This window comes from Typopeltis vanoorti, chromosome 15 (genome assembly GCF_054136105.1).
Source record: "Typopeltis vanoorti isolate ZY-2024b chromosome 15, IOZ_Tvanoo_1.0, whole genome shotgun sequence".
NCBI classification, from domain to species: domain Eukaryota; kingdom Metazoa; phylum Arthropoda; class Arachnida; order Uropygi; family Thelyphonidae; genus Typopeltis; species Typopeltis vanoorti.
In genome coordinates, this window is record NC_143563.1 from 30,319,649 (window position 1) to 30,342,301 (window position 22,653).

Consider the following 22,653-nt stretch of genomic DNA (forward strand, 5'->3'; position numbering starts at 1 on the left):
TAATGGAAATTGGTCATTTGAAATGGAATATTTAAGGTCACACTAATTTATACAAACAAAATTCTGTAGAACATCTGTATGGATATATAGATAATCTATAATGAGAAAAAGAGACTTATTTAGAAGCATATCAAAAATAATAATAATAAAAAAACCCTCCAGTTTTTCAAATGAAATTACACAATCTATTGACCTTTCATGCTTGAGATTTCCATGTATTGCTGATATCCTTTAATTAATGCTGCCTTTTGGATAACAAATTATTTAATTTTTAAAATTCGTTTTAGATGATGATAGTGAGCCTATTTTGGGACACTGGTTTGAAGAAACCCTTGCACCCCAAGAACCAGGTACGTGTATACCACCACCTTCATCTGTGGCTAATAATTCTGAAATGACTACTGGAAATGGCAAACCACAGCAACAACAGAGTGACAGTTCATCTCTAGTTCCAGATAAAGGAGAACCTCATGGTGTAAGTAGATTTGATTTATTTAAATGAATAATGTATATTGGCAATCATTGGCCTTGACAGTCTTTTTTAAACACACAGATTAGGATTTTGTCATATTAACCTTCTTTTGTGCTATGTTTTATGTTTAAAGAAAGAAAAGAGATATCTTACCTAGTTACTAGTTACTATGCAGTTATATCTAGTAACTTGTAGTTACTAGATATAACTTCATAGCATTTAAATTTTAACTAGATGATCAAAGTAGAAATTGGTTAATGCTGGATAATTAGGACTCTCCATGTCAATATCTTTGATCAGCTTGTATGGTTTTTTTTTTTTCAGACAAAACAGCCTAAATGTACACAAAATCAAGTAGTTTGAGAATGTCAGGTGGAAATGCCTGTTACAACAACCAAAGATTCAGTAAGTTGCTGACCTGATTGGCTGAGTGGTTAGTGTATTCACTCTCCAACCAATAGGCTGAGGGAGTTGAATCTAGCATCAAGCATGAATGTTTGTGATTTTGGGACACTGGGAGATGAATTTCATCACTCAGTGTAAGGCCACTTATTAGGGACCTCAAGTAGCATTGAAAACGTTCTGTTTGGTCTAGGGCTGGACTTCCAGACTGTAAAAAAATACAAAACTTATATACATATATAAAATTAATAAAAATAGAAAAAAAAATCCTTAGCTTACCCACAATAATATGAATGTATTGTAGGTTTGTGGATGCCACACACACAAAAAAAAAGGTACATTTGTGTAAAAGGATTGAATCAGCAAAATGGACTCCACTTGTGGAGTACAAGGGTCACACTGTGAATTATATACATTTTATATTCCAAGTTATTGTTGGAGTTGATCAAAAACAATAAAGATGTTTGGAAAATGATATTGGTCATGTAAAACAATTTGTTGTTAACCACTAAATTATTTCTGAAACTAACATATTTTCACTGACCTGGTTAGCCAAATGGATATTGTTTCCATCTTACCATCAGGCTCTAGTTTGACACCCAGCAGCATGGATGTTTGTAAATGTCTATAAGTGGTAGATGATTTTCATTGTGCAGCCTAAGATCACATCCTACTTAATGTATGCTTGAGGTAACTTAAAAAAAAAGTCCCGTGTTGGCTTCTAAAGCAAAGTTTACAGATTACCTAATCCTTAAACTATTCACATACTATGTATGATAGGTTTTTACAACCTTTCATGGATGAGATGCATAAAAAATAAAATAAAATAAATTACTTATTTTTCAATACATAGATATCTAATTTTTAGGTACCCTATTAGAAAACAAAAAAAAATATTTTTTTTTAGCAAAAGTTTGATTGATCCTTGGTTTCATTATTTTAAATTATATATAACTTTTAGTAAGGAAAAGTATGCTTCACTGCATATAAAGGAATGGAGATTTTTATATCATAATAGCCTGCCGTATGCACAAACACATATGGTATTTAGATTTAAGGTGTTTTCCACTAAGTATGATTAAAATGAGGAGGAGGAAAATTATAGCATTCCTTTAAGTCATTTTAGAAAAATTTAAATTTATTTTATTATTCAAACTTATCTAAGCTCAAACACTTTGAGTACATAAAAAATGTCAGGAAGTTGAGTACTGTATTCATCTTTACTACTGAAAATTTAACCATATTACATAACTTAGAGAAATTCTGATGTCTGACAAATGTAGTTCCACCTTTTTAAGAATCTTGCTAAATCATAGTTTGGAAGTTGGTAATATATGTATTGTAAACATTTTACCAGATGATTAGAGAGCAGTTTCCTTATTTTATTTTACAATTGAAATAAAGTTTTCATATAAAAAAGGGTAAGAAATTAGTAAAATTATAAAATTAGTAAATAGTAAAAGGGGGTGCTTAAGGGTCAAAGCTGTATAACTGAGAGGAGACCTCCACATAGCCTTTAAAGGAATGCGGAGAACCGACCAGGGCTTCTGACCTAATGTCCAATCCTCACCTTCTCGTGGTGCACCCTGTTGGGTATCTACTTTGATACTGAACGAACGAGGATGGGCTGGAAATTTGGGATTTAGCCGACCAAATTGTATTCTTATTGGTTAAACCAAAATAAACAATGATGGTACAACATGACAAAATTTCATGCCGGCTGGGGCGTCGCCCGGTTAAACAAGGCCCCCGTTGTTTTCGCCAGGGAACCAGGGCGAACAGCGAAAAGTCAGCTACTGGAACAAATCTGAAAACAAACCCCAACTCAACATCACCAGAGTTAAAGATCGGTACTATCAATGTAAGAAGCTTGAATGGCAAAGAAATGGAGCTAGCTGAGGAATTAGATAAGTACCAGATCGACATAATAGGGGTGACTGAAACAAAAAAGACCAAAACTGGTGAGATCTTTCTGAGCAATAAATACAAAATGTTATATTCAGGCAATAACAATCAAGGAAAAGAAGGAGTAGCCATAGTATTCAACACAAAATACGAGGCTAATCTTCTTGAATGGCAGTCAGTCTCAAGTAGAGTAATGTGGGCAAATATGAGAATGGGGAACTGGACAATGAGACTTATTTGTGCCTATGGTCCCACAGAAGGTTCTACTAAGGTAGAAGTGGAGGAATTTTTTGAGGCTTTAGAAAAAGCAACTGACACAATGAAAAAGGAAAAGTTGGTCTTTGTTGGGGATCTAAATAGTAGAGTAGGAAATGATTGTGAGACATACAAAAATATTTTGAGAAAATTTGGAGAAAAGGGCAAAGCTAATAATAATGGCAAATATCTGTTGGATTTCTGCTCAGGACATGGACTGGTTATTACTAACACCATGTTCCAACATAAAAATGTGCACAAATTCACATGGAGAGAAGAGGCTAGGAATAAGAAAAGTCTCATTGACTATGTTATTGTTGATAGTGATGTTTTCTCCCTGGTGCAGGACACCAGAGTGTACAGAGGATTTGAAATTGGAAGTGATCACTATTTAGTCTTGAGCAGGATAAAATTGAATTTCATATTGAAAAGAATAACATGTAAGAAAGTTTTAAAGCGAATAAAAGTTGAGCAGCTCTCAGATGTAAACTGTAGATTAAAATACAGAAATATTATTGAAAAGAAAATGAAAGAGTTTGAGAACAGGAATCAAACCTTGGAGATTCAGTGGCAAACTCTGAAGGAAACGTTGATTGATTCTGCCAGAGAGGCATGTGGTGAGGTTGTGTGCAAAGATAAAAAAATCATAACTCCCTGGTGGACACAGGAAGTTAAAGAGGCAGTGAAGGAAAAGAAGAAAGCATATCAAAAGTTCCTGGCAAATAAGTCAGCTTTTACTCTTACAGAATACAGAGACAAATGTAAGAAAGCTAAACAGTGTGTAAAACTAGCTAAACAAAAGTCATGGGAGGACTTTGGCAAGAATATAGAAAATAAATATCAAGAAGGTGGCAAAATATTCTGGAGGTTGTTGAAGAAGCTTAGGAATGGAGGAAAGAGTGCTGTAAAAGGAATTAGAGATGATAAAGGTGAAATGAAAACAGGAGAAAAAGATATCCTTGAAGTATGGAGTAATTACTTTGAAAAACTGCTAAATGAAACAAGCAGTGATGACAGCACAGTGATAAAAAACACTGACCAGGCATGCAGTCAGGAATACATATCTATACTTGAAGTAGAAAAAGCCATCGAAGGCTTGAAATGTGGAAAGGCAGCAGGAGTAGATGATATTCGACCAGAAATGCTGAAGTATGGTGGTATAAGAGTCTTACAGTGGTTGCACTGCATAGTTCAGAAAGCCTGGACAGAGGGACGAATTCCCGATGATTGGAGTAGAGTTGTCATAGTACCCATATATAAAAAAAAAGGGAAATAAAACTGAATGTGAGAATTACAGAGGTATTTCCCTACTGAGTGTTCCTGGCAAGATCTATGCAAGTATACTTGAGAAACGGTTGAGAAGAATTGTGGAAGAAAAGCTTGGTGAAGAACAAGCTGGATTCAGGCCAAATAGAGGCTGTCAGGATCAGATCTTCACTTTACGACAAATAGTCGAGAAAGCATGGGAATATAACAAAGATCTGTATTTAAGTTTTGTCGATTTGGAAAAGGCATATGACAAGGTGCCAAGAGAGAATCTATTCAATACGCTGCAGTTATATGGTGTCAATGGGGCATTATATCAAGCAATACTTAGTCTTTATTTGAGTTGTGAGTCAGCAGTTAGAATTGAAGGAAGTACAGGAAGATGGTTTAATGTTAAATCTGGTGTGAGACAAGGATGTACATTATCCCCTCTGTTATTCATTATCTATATGGATCACATTATGAAGGAATGTGGTATTAAACCTGATATCAAAATTGGAGATGTTAATGTCAGCTCTTTGCTTTATGCGGATGATGTTATACTTCTAAATAAATCCGCTACAAGTCTGCAAGATTCTCTGACTAAATTGAATAGCTGTTGTAATAGATATGGTATGAAGGTCAGCAATAAAAAGACAAAGACAATGAAAATAGGCAGAATCATTGAAAATGTCAACTGTGTTGTGAATGGAGAACCTGTGGAACAAGTAAAACATTTCAGCTACTTAGGCACAATTTTTACTGAAGATGGTAAACTAAATATAGAAATAGACAACAGAATCAGCAAAGCTGGTATGGTGGGAAGTCAATTGAATAAATTCATATGGAATAAGAAAGAAATTAGTCGGAACACTAAATTAGCTGTATACAAGACTGTGTTCAAACCAATTTTAACTTATGGATCTGAGAGCTGGGTCAGAAGTAAAACACTTGACCAAAGACTAGAGACCGCAGATATGAGAGTCCTGAGAAAGATTAGAGGCGTGAACAGATGGCATCAATGGCAATATCATATTAAAAATGAGGATATTAGGAAAGAACTTGACATTGTCAGCATCCAGGAATGCGTTAGCAGAGCTAATCTCAGATGGAATGGTCACTTAAATAGAATGGGAGAGGAAAGATTAGCAAAACAAGTGTTCTCTGCCAGGTTGGCAGGAAAACGACCCAGAGGAAGACCAAGATATAGGTGGATTGATACGGTACAAAGTGCCTTAGACGATAGAAATATAAGATCTGATAATGTTGGAGTCTTGACAAGTAACAGACTGATTTGGAGGAAAATTGTAGATAGGAAGTTAGTAATGATGTAATTTTTTCATGTAGTACTGTCATATCCTGTACACCCCTTGAGCGTACATGGCAGGAATTTGATGATGATGATGATGATGAATTAGTAAAATTTTTATTCTACTAATTACTTATATTTTATTCCAGTTTCTTGAAACATTTGGATTGTTATTTATTTAGGTAATTTATGCTAGTAACTTGAGTGTTTATGTCTATATCTATCTGTCTGTCTATATATATATATATATATATATATATATATATATATATATATATATATATATATATATATATATATTATTCCTGCACACTAAAGGTGGAAGGATCTTTAGCAAATAAATGCTGTGTGTGGACAGTGGGGCAGAATATTGCTGATTTTCTTCTTGAACTGCTGGAGGTGTTTCATGAGGGAGGCTGTTCCACAGAATTTAGCTGGATGGAATGCAAGATGACTGGGAGTAGCAGGTTTGGTGAGTATGCAGTTTGACTCTAAAGGATGTTGAGTAGTTGTTGTTTGAGTTCCTATAGATCTGGCAAAAATGGGAGGTATAATGGATGCTAGTTCTGCTGAACAGTGGCAATGGAAATATCTGTAGAAGAGATAATGCAGAAACTGATCTTCAATGGAAAAGTAGCTGAAGAGAGTCTGTAAGAGATGTATCATTAATCAGCTGGATTGCCCTTTTCTAAGACCCCTCCCCTAAAATTCTTAAGAATTATTATGAAGGTCTTAGGTGTACCGTCCCAAACATTAGTACACTATTCTAAGGTTAACCAAAGTTGGGATTTATACATAGTAACTGGCCAGAAGAAGAAGCACCAGCTTTAGTGGATGAGCCTCCCTCATAAACTAATCCCATCAAAAATGTCACATCATAACCAAACACAACATACAAACCAATCCAGAATCTCTTCACTAAAAACTCCACTTTACTAACATTTATGGCATTAACACAAACATAAATGGCTTTCACAACCACTTGCAGTTTTCCAGACCAGACATCTTTTTTTTCTTGATACAAAACCAGATTGCAGCTATATCTGCTACTGCTCACTACAATTCCCAAACTACACACTTCACGATTCTTTTTGCCACCTGTGCCTTTGTGAAATCTGACATAGCCTGCTAGAGAATGGCTAACTTAGACTCCTCTGCTTTTGACCTTTGCAGGCTCAAGGTCCTTGCCCCATTTACCAGTCTCAAAACACTGATAATCACTTGGACTTCTTCACATTCCTTTCTATGAAACTTGAACACCTGCATTCTAGCTATCTGAATAGTGAGGTCATCTTCCTGGGTGACCTCAGTGTCCACAATCCCAACTAATCCCCCCACCAACACCACCAACCAAGATGGATGAGAAGCAGGTCTTTGACCTAACACAAATTGTACATCTACCTACTTTAATTCCTGATAACTGCATTCTCCAAATACTCTGGATATGAGAGATGGCCTCTGTGGCATATCTTTCAAATATGTTGTAGAGGTCATGTCTCCTCTCGCCAATTCAGACCAAAATCTTGTACAAGACTCCTTTCTTTCTTCCAACCCCGCATTCCCTGGTAGTACAAAGGAGCCGTTGGGATTACCTCAGGAATTTCTGCTCTTCCTTTCCTTGGTCTGACTGTTGTTACTTCTCATCTGACTCTAATATTGGTTGTGAAGAAGTCACAGAGATTAATTTCACTAGCATGAGGGGCCTTCATTATCCATTCAACCCATTATCCTCATCCACGCTCAAAACCTTCATTCAGCTGAAAGTGTATCCAAGCATTTGAAGGGAAAAAAAATTTAGCTTACTGGATGTGGCTCACATTAAGAACTCCAACTTCATACGCTAAAGGCCACCAATGGTTCAAATGGAAGCTGTACCTTCTGATACCTTCTACTTCTTTCTCTCATCCTGATGACACCACTGTTACTTCCCCCCATCGGAAGATTCCACCCATGCACACTACTTTCAGATGTTCTACATTTGTGTCCAACTTGTAAAGTATTCTTTACAAGTTGGACACAAAAGGTATTCTTTTGAATTGGAGATGGATGGGGGGGGGGAATTGCTTATGTTAATCTGGTGAAACTGCATAGCTTTCATTTGCATGAAATTCTTGTTTTAATCTTTTGTTCTTAAGAAGAACAAAGAGCTCAGTATTCAGTTAAAAATAATGAAATTAAGATTGTTTCTATAATTTTTATTAATGATATATCTATATAAGTGTTTATCTTTATTTTCAGTACATCAATTTAGCTTCCAAAATCTTCAGTTTTATGGATAGCTATATGGTGAATTCCGATAGTCACTGCATTCGAAATTATTTAAAGTAAGTTTTATAGTTATTTTATTATTTGTTATTAAGTGCACTGGTTAACAGAACTACTAGGACCACTAAATGTATTTTTTAACTGAATTTAATTTAGTTAATTCTAATGTATTTCAAGGTACTGAATATAAATTTGGAATGGAAAATATTTCATCAGATAAGATTTTTTTTTAACAGAATATATACACTCATAAGTTTTTAAGAACATCTTATGAATTAGTCAGCAGTGATACTAAAAATGACCCTCTTGTAGCTATCAAAAATCTCAAAGCATGTAGCATCTGAAAATCGATGGCAGCCCATGGATTTGAACATGTCTGAATATTTCTTATATGAAGAAATATTATAATATCTTCATTCTCCTAGAGTTCTTGCTTGTTCATATGTCTTTAGTATCTAGTTCTGGTATAATCATTATTTAAGTACTGGTATTTTATCATTATTTATTTATCATTAATCTCTCATATCTCATTATTTAATGATATATAATGTACAAGGACATTATGATGGCCAAACATAGTTTAATATGTGTAAAGAAAGGCTTCATTATCCATAATAAAGCTTAATGGTATAACTAGCACCAAGAGAAAAAAAATAAATTTATTCATTAATATTTCGCTGTTTTTCCACTTGTACTGGTAGGTATTTACGTAAACAATCACACCACCACTCTTCCCAACAGTATGGGATCCTCAAAACTCTTACTCACTGACCCAGGGCTATTTGTTCAAAGGACACATCCTTTGAAACCGAGCATAGGGACTTTTGCAACACCTTCATTGCCAATGGTTACAGCCCACATAAAATAGATAAAATATTACATGCACCTCCTCATCCCTCCTACAAACACACAGGATCATAGTTTAAACATTCCCATCCCATATGTTAATGGTATAACTAGGATTCATCAGATTATATTATTAAAGTTCCTTGTGCCTGCAAGTTAGTCTACTTTGGACAGACTGGTAGATCAGTTAACATACAGCTTGAAGAACATAAAAAATTACATCTGAGCTCATCTATATGGCAAGTCAGAATTGGTAGACCATGTTCTGGATACACCTTCACCTAGGAACAGATGGAGAAAAACATCTGTATTACATAGTAGTTGTTACAGGTCTGAGAGGCTATTCTTAGAATCAGCATAAGCTATGAAGCACTCTCCCAACCTCAACAAGTATGGTTACATTAATTTACCAAAGATCTGGGAAAGTATCATTTTAAGACCTAATAGCTTGAGTTCTCTAAATTAACTTTGTAGTTATTTGACCCATAGAGGGCACCACATAAGGACATTAGATGTCAGTTACAATTTGTTTCTACAATTACTCGGTTTAGTGCTGTATACCTGTCACAATTATCAGTGTGCTCTGAAGATGCTGGGTAGAAAAATCAGTGAAATATTAGTAAGTTTAAATGTATTTTTTCCTCTTGATGTTAGTTATACCATTATGCTTTATTATGGATAATTTAATATGGATATGAGGTCATCATCATCAGATTCCTGACATGCACCCTCAAGGGATGTACAGGATACGATAGTACTTCATGAAAAATTTACATAATTACTAACTTCCTATCTACAATTTTCCTCCAAATCAGTCTATTACTTGTCAAGACTCCAATATTATCATTATCAGATATCTTATATTTTTATCGTCTAAGGCACATTGTACCGTATCAATCCACCTATATCTTGGTCTTCCTTTGGGACGTTTTCCTGCCAACCTGGCAGAGAACACTTGTTTTGCTAATCTTTCCTTGCCCATTCTGTTTAAGTGACCATACCACCTGAGATTAGCTCTGCTAACGCATTCCCAGATGCTGACAATGTCAAGTTCTTTCCTAATATCCTCGTTTTTAATATGATATTGCCACTGATGCCATCTGTTCATGCCTATAATCTTTCTCAGGACTCTCATATCTGTGGTCTCTAGTCTTTGGTTAAGTGTTTTACTTCTGACCTAGCTCTCAGATCCATAAGTTAAAACTGGTTTGAACACTGTCTAATTTAGTGTTCTGACTAATTTCTCTCTTATTCCATATGAATTTATTCAATTGACTTCCTACCATATCAGCTTTGTTGATTCTGTTATCTATTTCCATATTTAATTTACCATCTTGCCGGCCTAATTGGCTGAGTGGCTAGCGTATCTGCTTTCCAGCCAAAAGGTTGAAAGTTTATTTTTCACTTGGTTAGAGTATAATAAATTTAGTTTAATCCTTTATCCAAGTGTGAGCAAACAAAGTTTGCACCTGAAAGTATCTTCAGGACTGGGGTAAGGTGGTACAACACCAGGGCTCTCCTTGCAAAGGTGGAGCAAGCTACCAACACTCCTATCTCAGTATCTCCCATAATGCTAAACACATCTCCTTGCAGATATGTCTAATGTTATGCATTAAGGGAAGGGCCACAACTCCTATAGGTAGAGATGACCTGCTAATGCTTCTGCCTGGTATCTCCACTTGGGCCTGGCTCCCACTGAAGAGACCTCAATAAAGGTCGAAACTAGTCTGGGTTGTGGCCCTTCCCTTAATGCATAACATTAGACATATCCGCAAGGAGATGTGTTTTGCATTATGGGAGATACTAAGATAGGAGTGTTGGTAGCTTGCTCCACCTTTGCAAGGAGTGGCCTGGTGTTGTACCACCTTACTCCAGTCCTGAAGATACTTTCAGGTACAAACTTTGTTTGCTCACATTTGGATAAAGGATTAAACTAAATTTATTATACTCTAACCAAGTGAAAAATAAACTTTCTACATGCACCATACTTCAGCATTTCTGGTCTAATATCATCTACTCCTGCTGCCTTTCCACATTTCAAGCCTTTGATGGCTTTTTCTACTTCAAGTATGGATATGTATTCCTGACTGTATGCCTGTTAAGTGTTTTTTACCACTCTGCTATCACTGCTTGTTTCATTTAGCAATTGTTTGAAATAATTACTCCATACTTCAAGAATATCTTTTTCTCCTGTTTTCATGTCACCTTTATCATCTCTAACTCCTTTTACAGCACTCTTTCTTCGATTTCTAAGCTTCTTCAACAACCTTCAGAATATCTTACCACCTTCTTGATATTTATTTTCTATGTTCTTATGAAAGTCCTCCCATGACTTTTGTTTGGCTAGTTTTACACAGTGTTTCACTTTCTTACATTTGTCTCTGTATTCTCTAAGAGCAAAAGCTGACTTATTTGCCAGGAACTTTTGATATGATTTCTTCTTTTCCTTCACTGCCTCGTTAACTTCCTGTGTCCACCATGGAGTCCTGATTTTTCTATCCTTTCAGACAACCTCACCACATGCCTCTCCGGCTGAATCAATCAGGGTTTTCTTCAAGGCTAGCCACTGACTCTCCAAGGTTTGGTTCCTGTTCTCAAACTTTTTCATTTTTTCTTCAATAATCTTTGCGTATTTTAGTCTACAGTTCACATCTGAGAGCTGCTCAACTTTTATTCGCTTTAAATCTTTCTTACATGTTATTCTTTTCAATATGAAATTCAATTTTATCCTGCTCAAGACTAAATAGTGATTGCTTCCAATTTCAAATCCTCTGTACACTGTGGTGTCCTGCACCAGGGAGAAAGCATCACTATCAACAATAACATAGTCAATGAGACTTTTCTTATTCCTTGCCTCTTCTCTCCATGTGAATTTGTGCACATTTTTATGTTGGAACATGGCGTTAGTAATAACCAGTCCATGTCCTGAGCAGAAATCCAACAGATATTTGCCATTATTATTAGCTTTACTCTTTTCTCCAAATTTTCCCAAAATATTTTTGTATGTCTGACAATCATTTCCTACTCTGCTATTCAGATCCCCAACAAGGACCAACTCTTCCTTTTTCATTGTGTCAGTTGCTTTTGTTAAAGAATCAAAAAATTCCTCCACTTCTACCTTAGTAGAACCTTCTGTGGGACCATAGTCACAAATAAGTTCATTGTCCAGTTTCCCATTCTCATATTTGCCCACATCACTCTATTTGAGACTGCCTGTCATTCAAGAAGGTTAGCCTCGTATTTTGTGTTGAATACTATGGCTACTCCTTCTTTTCCTTAATTGTCATTGCCTGAATATATCATTTTGTATTTATTGCTCAGAAAGATCTCACCAATTTTTGTCTTTTTTGTTTCAGTCACCCCTATTATGTCGATCTGGTACTTATCTAATTCCTCAGCTAGCTCCATTGTTTTGCCATTATGGCTTCTTATGTTGATAGTACTGATCTTTAACTCTGATGATGTCGAGTTGTGGTGTGTTTTCAGATTTGTTCCAGTAGTTGACTTTTTGCTGTTCACCCTGGTGCAAAAACAACAGGGTCCTTGTTTAACTGGGCGATGCCCCAGCCGGCATGAAATTTTGTCATGTTGGACCATCATTTTTTATTTTGGTTTAACCAATAAGAATACAATTTGGTCGGCTGAATTCCAAATTGCCAGCCCATCCTCGTTCGTTCAGTATCCAGTGGATATGAGGTTGATGGCATCTTGGACCACTAATCTTTAATTTGCACATTAATGATATAGCAGAAGATTTTTGTAGAGGGGAGATATTCATTTGTTTGCTGATGATGCAAAACTGGGGAGGACAATAGTTGATAATGGTGATATAGATATCTTGCAGGATGACTTAAATAAATTGACTGTATGGGCAAAGGATGATGGTTGTCAATTTAATGTTGCAAAATGTAAAGTAATGCACTTTGGAATGAAAGGGTTATATACTTTGTATCATATTGATGGTACTAGATTACAGGAAATTGATGAGACTAGGAATCTGGGAGGTGATGGGGATAGAGTTTTGAAATTCAGAGAACATATTGCAAGAGTTTGCAAAATAGCTCAGAGGATTACTTGGATGTTGAAGAATACATTGACAAGTAAAGATAGGGAGGTTGTTATTCCTCTTTATAAGGTTATGTTTTGGCCACATTGTGCAGAGATATGGTCACCTGCATTTCTTGGGGAATGGGATTTTGTTGGAGAGGATTCGGAGACAAGTGATCAAGCTCATAACAGGTCGTGGAATATTCCCCAAGGATAGTTTGAAGGTGTGTGGGGTGCAGAGTTTAGCTGAAAGACAGAAGAGTGGGGATATGATAGAAACGTAGAAGTTACTAAAGGAATACTATAAGATTGACATAGAAGAAATTTTTCAATACATGGGAACTAGGGTGAAAACAAGGGTCACACTTGAAAGTTTTCTAAGAGTAGTAAGAGTGTGTGGACTTGGTTCTTTACTTGAGAGTGGTAAATGAATGGAATGGATTGCCAGAGGTGGTTGTGAGTGTCCCAACAGTGAATAGATTTAAGGAGATGTATGATAGGTATTTTGTTAATGGATAGAGTGGGTCACCTGCAGTGAGTCTTTTGACTCTGTTAAGTACCCATATAAATAATAATAAAAATCTGACTATTTTTTATCGTTCATCATTCCAAAATATGGTCTGCAAGGCCAGCTTTGATACAACCCACAGGATCTCCTCGAGAAAAACCACCATGCTCCACCATAGTAAATTCAAAAAAGAAAGACCATTTTTAAAATCTGCAGCATCACTCAGAAATCAACCAAATTTAAATAAATATGATTGCATTAAACTTCTCAAAATTTGGGAAACATGAATTATCAGAGATCCCATGTTACATTGTAGGCCACCTATAAATGCCCATAAAAGGCTCGCCACCTAGATAGGACTTTAGAGTCACCGACGTGTGTCACTTAATATTGTATTTGAGTATGTTGTTACAAAAGTGATTTGTAATCCCTGAAGATGGTCTCAGTGACTGAGACGAAATATTGGAATCATTAAAATTAGTTTTAATCCTTTCCCAGTTCTGATAATATTCCATTAAACCTCCAACATGATGTCCTCTCAGCACTTAAGCCTCAACACACGGTGTGTGAAAATGACTGTTAGTTCAGTGTTAATAAATGTAAAGCTATGTACATGGTATTGATTCTGGTTAGATTATGCTGGAAGAAACTCGTCAGACTAAGGATTTTATTGTTTTATTAGATAGGAAGTTGAAGTTCAGTAGATATATTTCAAAGATTTCAAATACAACGCAGAAAATAATTGCAGTGCTGAACGAACCTTGACATTTAAGGATAAAGAAGTCTTTTTCCTCTTTATAAGGCTTTGATACAACCTGAACCGAACTATTGTGTGCAGATCTAGTTTCTGAGGTGATGCAGATACCGTAGAGAGTATGCAAAGGAAAATATTAAAAATGATGTCAGGATTGTAGATTATGACAACAGGAATTTGTCGACTGCAGACACTAACAAATAGGAAAAAGAGTAGTGGTATTGATAGGGACCTAACAACTTCTGAAAAGGCTACAATACTAGTTGACGGAATTTTTTAATTTTTTAATTTTTTTGATGGTGGAGAATGGACGACAGGGCATTCATGGAAGTTAAGAATGAATGCAGTCAATAAAGGAGTTGAAGCTAGTTTTTCTCTCATAGAGTGGTATCTGATCAGAATGGATTGTTTTTGGAGGTTTTGATTGCAGGTAGTGTGATTGGATTCTAGAAAAGGTATGGCAGCTTTGTTGGTGATATGTGGTCTTTCTCAATGAGTTCCTAATTCCTTGGGGATTCTTGCAGTGATATTCAACTTAAAGGTTAAAAATTATCTACTCCAGCTACTTTTTCCACATTTCAAGTTTTTGATGGCTTACATCAAGTATGCACTCATGATTGCATTTCTTCAAATCTTCCACCACTGATCTCTCATCTGCTACCTCATTTAATGGTTTTTTTTTTTTTAATTTTTTATTTTTTAAGTAATTACTCCAGACTTATAAAATCAGTGTTTGGTTCCTTTTATGGAATCAAACACTGATTTGACCCGAGGCCCAAATCAGCCTCAGCCCTAAGAATCTCTCCAAACCTCAACAAATTTGGTTGTATGAGACTGCTGCAAATTTGGGAGGCTTACATCAGCAGACCTTCAGCCCAACAGCTAAGGACACCTACTTAGCCAGCTAGGGGGCACCATCAGGACTTTTAGGAGAACAATAGCTTCATCATTTCAATCTCAGTTACTGTGTTGGCCTACGTGCACGTGCCTTTTTTGTAAGTTCCTTTTGAAGATGGCAACGTGACATTGCCGAAATATCGGAAATATTTATTAAAGTGTCATTTAATTTATACTCGTATCTACGTTGTCAATTCCTTAAGTGATTTAGTTAAGATCTGATAATGTTGGAGTCTTGAAACAAATACATCAAGGATATCTTTTTCTCCAGTTTTCATGTCACCTTTATTATCTCTAATTCCTTTTACAGTACTCTTTCCTCCATCTCTGAGCTTTTTTCAACAACCTCCAGCATATCTTGCTACTTTCTTAATATTTATTTTCTATGTTCTTGCAAAAGATTTTGTTTAGCTAGTTTTACACAGTGTTTAGCTTTCTTACATTTGCCTATATATTCTCTAAGAGCACAAGCTGATTTATTCATCAAGGACTTTTGATATGCTTTCTTCTTTTCCTTCATTGCCTCTTTAACTTCCTGTGTCCACCATTGAGTTCTGATTGTTGTATCCTTGCAGACAACCACACCACATGCCTCTCTGGCTGAATCAATGTCTTCTTCAGTGCTTGCCACTGAATCCCCAAGGTTTGGTTCCTGTTCTCACTCTTTCATTTTTGCTGACATAGAGAGCCAAAAAGGCTTCACTTCGGCGATGCAAAATTATTCAAATTAAGTGGATATGGAATCCAACATTATTTCAAAGCCGAATAGAGAAAGTACAAGAGTTTCAGAGAAACTGCAAGAGTTTCATGCTGAATATAGATAGAAACTATAAAAGTTTCGGCGGATCCAAGTGTAAGCAAACCTATCATGACAGGGGTAACTCGTAATAAAGGTGGGTTAAGCTCTGATCACTATCCTTAGTATTTTCCCATAATGTAAAACAAATCTCCTAGGAGTTGTATGATGATATACATTAAGGGGTGGGGGTCACTACCCAGACCGGTTTCGACCTTTCTTGAGGTCTCATCAGCGAGTAGGCAGACTCAAAATTGTAAATACTGAGGTTGTAGTGATGCAGAGGTTATACTTTACCATACGAATTGCCAAGAGGTGTGACATCACAAAGGCACCAAGAATTACTGAAATAGAGAACCAAAAAGGCCTCACTTCGGCAATGCAAAATTATTCAAATTAAGTGGATATTGAATCCAACGTTATTTCAGTTCTTGTAGTTTCTCTATTCAGCTTTGAAATAATGTTGGATTCAATATCCACTTAATTTGAATAATCTTTCATTTTTTCTTGAATAATGTTTGTGTATTTTAGTCTACAGTTCACATCTGAGAGAAACTCAACTTATATTCGCTTTCAAAACTTTGTTACATGTTCTTCTTTTTGATATGAAATTCAATTTTATTCTACTCAAGACTAAATGGTGATCAGTTCCAATTTCAAATCCTCTGTACACTCTAGTTTCCTGCACCAGTGAGAAAACATCACTATAAACAATACCATTGTCAGAGACTTTTCTTATTCCTTGCCTCTTCTCTTCATGTGAATTTGTGCATTTTTATGTTGGAACATTGTATTAGTAAGAACCAGTCCATGTCCTGAGCAGAAATTCAACAGGTATTTGCCATTATTAGCTTTGCTCTTGTCTCCAAATTTTCCCAAAATATTTTTGTGTCTGACAATCATTTCCTACTCTGCTATTTAGATCTCCAACAAGAACCAACTTTTCATTTTTCATTATGTCAGTTGCTTTCTGTAAAGCCTCGAAAAATTCCTCCACTTCTACTTTAGTACAACCTTCTTTGGGATCTTAGGCACAAAAAAGTCTCATTGTCTAGTTCCCATTCTGATATTTGCCTACATCACTCTACTTGATGTTGCCTACCATTCAAGAAAATTAGTCTCATATATTGAATACTATAGCTGCTACTCCTTTTCCTTGATTGTCATTGCCTGAATATAACATTTTGTATTTATTGCCCAAAAAGATCTCACCAGTTTTTGTCTGTTTTGTTTTAGTCATCCCTATTATGTCAATCTCGTGCTTATTCTATTCCTCCATTTCTTTGCCATTCAATCTTCCTATGTTGAGTACCAATCTTGAACTCTTGTGATGTGATGTGTATTTCTGGATTTGTTCCAGTAGCTGACTTTTGGCTGCTTACCCTGGTTTCCTGGTATAAACAACGGGGGGGGGGGGGGACTTGCTTAACCCAGCGACACCTCAGCTGGCAAGAAATTCTGTCATGCTGTACCATTATTTTATTTGTGGTTTAAGCCAATAAGAATACAATTTGTTTGGGTAAATCCCAAATTGCCAGCCCATCCTCGTTCTTTCATTATCCAGGTAATTACCTAACAGGGTGCACCATGAGAAGGCAAGGATTGGACATTAGGTCAGAAGTCCTGGTTGGTTGGTTCTCCACATTCCTTTAAATGCTATGTTTAGGTCTCCTCTCAGTTATACAGTTTTGACCCTTAAGCACTCCATGAATATTGATACACTAGTTAATAGTTTTATTTACTCCTTGTTTTTCTTGATTGTCATTGTCTGTTATATGTTTAGGCAATATAACATTTTGTATTTATTGCTCAGAAAGATCTCACTAGTTTTTGTCTTTTTTTGTTTTAGTCACCCCTATTATGGCGATCTGGTACTTATCCAATTCCTCACCTAGCTCCATTTTTTTGGCTCTCTAGATTCTTATGTTGATAGTACCAATCTTGAACTTTTTGAGTTGGGGTGTGTTTCATGATTGATAATTGATAAGTGAAAATTGATTCACTAGTTAATACACTTATCTGTAAATGTGACAATCATATTTCCAATATAGAGAAAGAAACTTTTAATGGTGTAGATTGATGACCAACCTGGTTTGGCACATTCCCTTAAGACAAGCTATTCAGAATAACTTTTTTGTTTGCAAAAATTATTCTAAATTTTTTGTTGCCTATCTGATATAAATAAATGCTTTCTTTACATCATTTGCACACACATATCACTGCTTGAAAACATTACTAAACCATTACATGCATCTACAAGTGGGAAAATCAACAACAGTGATTCGCTATATGATGAAATATATACTATATGGCACTCATCTTGAATTATGTCATATGACCATGATATGCCTGTAATCAATTATGAAATAACTTTGGAATATTTGTGATAATTTAAAAATAATTGCATTACTGCTGGACATTGAAGGCCAAATTATAAAATTTACTGTATTTATTCTGTTTATTGATAACAGGTCAATAAGAATACATCATTGCCAGAAATTTTACTAGGAACATAAAAGATAAGCTTTTTCTGAATATCTTCTTGACAGGAAATGTTTTCTTGTTATCTTGATGTTTTTTTTTTTTTTTTTCAAAACCTGATAATGTGTTTCAATTTTGCAAACATTGAAGTATTTTAGATGATATCTTTATTAAGGGTATGAAATTAGCATAGGGCAACTATTGCCAGATAAAATAATCAGTGTCAAACTGCTGTGGTAAGTTCAAGATATTTTAGTTCTGTAGAAATGCTTTGAATCCATCCCAATGTTCATATTTATTGGTTTTCATAGCAAAAGATCATTTCCAACATCTAATGCATTGAACAGGATATCTAATGCAACTAAGTAATAATTTCTTTTACTTAACATCCAAATAAATTTAAATGAAATATTTGTAATTATAAGAAAATGGAGGAACATGTCAAGAAAAAAAATTTGATGAAAAGTTTGAAAAAAAAACATGGCAAAAAGTTAAGATAGCTATGCATTAATAATTAATTAACATGCAAGAGCTCATTACCATAGCATTGATGTGGCTAGTATTTGGTTACTGCCTGAAATTATCGTTGTTGTGACACTTCCATGGAGTTTCAGGACTAATTGTGTGTGTATGGAGGGGGGGCGGCACTCTCTGCCTCACAACCCATCATCTACACTATCCTCTGTCTAATAGCACTACCCAGTCCACCTACTAATTGTTTGTATTAATCGTTTGAAGGATATGGTTCACTGTGTTGTCCATAATCTTTTCCGGGATCATTCAGATATCTGTGTTTAAGTAGCTTGAAAGTTCCGATTTTTCCTTTTGTAGCTGGTTTTGAGTAATGCCTAAGGTCTTTCTGGTAACTTGGATCTGGATGATCCTGGAAAAGATTATGGACAACACATCGAACCATATCCTTCAAACGAAGAAAGAAAACCTAATTTCCAAATTTCAAAGACTAAAAGATCGACAAAACCAACGGCCACATTCAAATCTCTCCACAGAATGATAACCAACCAGAAACAAGAAACAACAGGAGCCACCAATCGCCTACAGGTAACAGTAATGTAGTTAACCTATCCAACCACTCTTTAAACAAAGACGAACTCTCGTATTAAATAAAGGTCTAAATTTTGCCATAGCACCCAGGTCTATAAACAAACTTGAATTTATTTGTAACATAGAAAAAGGCTTAAGATTCATCCCAAATAACATAGCAGACAAAATACGTTTAGAAACCGCCAACATTTTAAATCATAACAAAACAATAACAAGCAACTTAGGAAAACACGAATTAACAGCGGTGAAATCATTAAAGTCAAATCCAAACTTGTTAATAACTAGAGCCGATAAAGGAAGTGCCACCGTTATTTTAAACCAAACCACTTATGTAGAAAAAATGAATCTGCTAGTCTCGGACATTAACACATACCAACTCATTAACTACAACCCAACCTATAGAATAAAAAAAGAAAATAGTCAATTAAGTCAATTACCACATGGCCCGAAGATACGGTCAAAAAACTATTTCCACACTACACTCATTCCCCAAGAATTTATGGGTTACCAAAAATACACAAAGAAAACACACCACTCCGGCCTGTAGTTGAAGGGATAGATAGCCCAAATTATCACTTAGCCAAAAAATTAGTGGCAACACTCAAGGAGTTGGTAGGTCATTCCCCCTCCTATATCAAAAACACACAACACTTCACAAACATCAAAGACATTACATTAGAAAAAGATTTATTAGTCAGTTTTGATGTCTCTGCCCTCTTTACGAATGTCCCAATCAATGACACAATCCTTCTTTTACAGAACCAATTCCCTCCAGAAATCACGGCGCTCTTTGCAGATGTATTGCATTCTGGTTATTTTTTATGGCAAAATGCTTTCTACCTACAAAAAAGAAGGCACAGCCTCAGGCTCGCCATCATCCCCTCCTATTGCTAACTTTTATATGGAACATTTTGAGAACTTGCTTTAGGTTCCTCTCCTTAAAACCCAAAGTCTGGCTTAGATACTTTGACAATATTTTCGCGATCTGGTCCCATGGCCGCCAGACACTAGACACATTCCTTAGCCACCTAAACAAACAACACAAATGCATACAGTTACAATTGAGATTGAAAAACAGAACAAACTTCCATTTCTAGATACACTTGTCACACTTCTTCCTTCTGGCAATCTTTCCTTCACTGTTTACCGGAAACTTGCACATACTGGCTAATATATACACGTAAACTCCCACTACCACCCAACACAAAAACTAGGTGTCATTAATACTCTAAAAAACAGGGCTCTGAAGATCTGCTCCAGTGAACAGGCACTGAAAGACGAATTTAAAGTTATCAGCAATACTTTTCAAAAAAATGGGTACAGCCAAAACACTATTAACAAAATTCTCTACAAGACCTCAATAATAAACAAAGACAAACCAGACTACAATAAAACTATAACCATTCCTTACATTGAAGGGACATCAGATAAAATAAACAGAATACTACAAAAATACAACCTCAAAGCCACCTTTAAACCTCCTGCAAAATTAAAAAGCTTACTCAACTCATCCAAAGACCCACTCCTTCTGCTGGCCAACTCTGGAGTATACCGTATTTATTGCACCTGTAACATACCATATATAGGGGAAACAGGATGCACAATTCCTATCAGACAAAAAGAACATAAACGACACATTAAATATAATAATTATGGTGAAGCTGGCCTTTCTGATCAGGGGCCCTGACACCTTACACAGAATTGACTGGAAAAGCACTAGTTGTCTACATCACACCGAAACATGGTATGAACGCAAATTTAAGGAAACTTGTGAGATTATTACCAACCGCCAAAATCTGAACAATAAGGATGGTCTAAAAATCCCAAACATATGGAAGGCATATATTCAACCCATGGAACCTTCCTCTCTAAGAACATAAGCTATAAACAGGACTGTAGAAAATCCGTGATCCTAAATCAAAAATAACAATTGTAATGCTAAAAATAGGACATCATTGTTACTAAAAAAAACTATCTGTAAGAAAGAATGTTTATTCATGTTATCATAAATAGAATTTAGCTTGATGTAGTTTATAAATAATTAATTTTTTTTTCCCTCTAGAGGTCATGCCACTAGAATAACTTGTGATCATTTCATTGTTTCTTTAGCTTACTGTATGTAATGTAACCTAGCTTGTCCTGTATATTTGTATATGCTCCAGATGATGATCTTAATATGAAGATCAAAACGTTGGGATATTAAAGGAGTTATTTATAACACGGTTGTAAAGTCCATAATTTCTAAAATGAATGCTGATCACCGTGTAACACTAAAAGAAAGGAAAGCATCTGAAACTTATTCTCTGTTTATGACACACCTTTGTATATTGAATTCATATATGTATGCTAGCTTAAAATAACAGTATTTATCATTCTTTCATGAATGGTCAGCATACTTCTGCTTTGGCATTGTAATGTCTTTGAAATTATATAGTTTGATAATGTTTCATATATCCTTTATTGTAATGATTATAGTAATTATTTTCATATTTATTTAGATATAGCCTTGGAGATCAACAAATGGTAATCTTAGCAGGTATTATAAAAGATCTTGATCGTGAAACATCACGCACTGACACTGGTAACATTATTTTCATTTTTAGGCTTGCATAAGTTTGATAAAATGTATAGCTGAGTATTTTATTATAATTTCTTCATATATCTCTAAATTGTGTTCTTGTTGATAGTTTTGGAAGTATTCATCTGGAAGTTAAATATTTCCCTGTTCAATTGGGAATGCATTTGAATACTTCTTATCTAAACCAAAATTCCTACCATGACTTAAAATGTAACTTTAAGAGAACAAAAATAATTTGTTTTGTTGAATAAGGATATGTATTTGGCTAAGCAAAGATATTTTTGTGGTAAGAAATGTTATTTTTAATAATGGCTGATACACGTGTACAGAAAAATAGATTTTGTTAACGCCAATATATTTCATCCTGTGCTACAATGACACTGTCAGGGAGAGAAGATTGATTGACAACATTTAAGATGACTTCTAGAGCCTGCTGAGTAAATTGCAGAATACAATGGTTAGTTTTTGTAATTCAGTGTGCTATATAACTTATTCATTATTGGGGAGAAAAAAAGTTCATAATGATTCCCAGAACTTTAAGACAGGCATATAGTCAGAGTGGTGGTTATGATTCAGACATGTCATAAAGTTTCAGGAAGGAGAAGAGTAAATCTACTGGAATGAAGAATCTTGATTTGATTCCAATGAATTCTGTGTCTAGTTTTAGTAGCATGTGGTAACTAAGGCCAGACTTTTCAGACTTTAAGAACTTGTTCTTGTTCCAATCTTAGCATGTAGTCCTGATGTTCTTGCTCTTTCTAATTTTATAAGAATATCCTATCTCTCCAAAATTGACATAAGTAATGCATTGATACCAGACAAGTAAAGAGA

The 22,653-nt window shown here is 35.3% G+C and overlaps 1 protein-coding gene across 3 annotated transcripts in view; it reads left to right on the top strand.

The window, feature by feature from the left end:
• The window catches only part of poe (E3 ubiquitin-protein ligase-like protein poe), an 801,929-nt gene that overhangs the window by 77,587 nt on the left and 701,689 nt on the right, over window positions 1–22,653 (top strand). For all 3 annotated transcript variants that reach the window (XM_090405892.1, XM_090405894.1, XM_090405895.1), the window contains exons 5-7: window positions 288–475; window positions 7,827–7,912; window positions 21,743–21,825. In XM_090405892.1, the coding sequence (XP_090262018.1) occupies window positions 288–475; window positions 7,827–7,912; window positions 21,743–21,825 (357 nt within the window). The remainder of the gene's footprint in view (window positions 1–287; window positions 476–7,826; window positions 7,913–21,742; window positions 21,826–22,653) is intronic.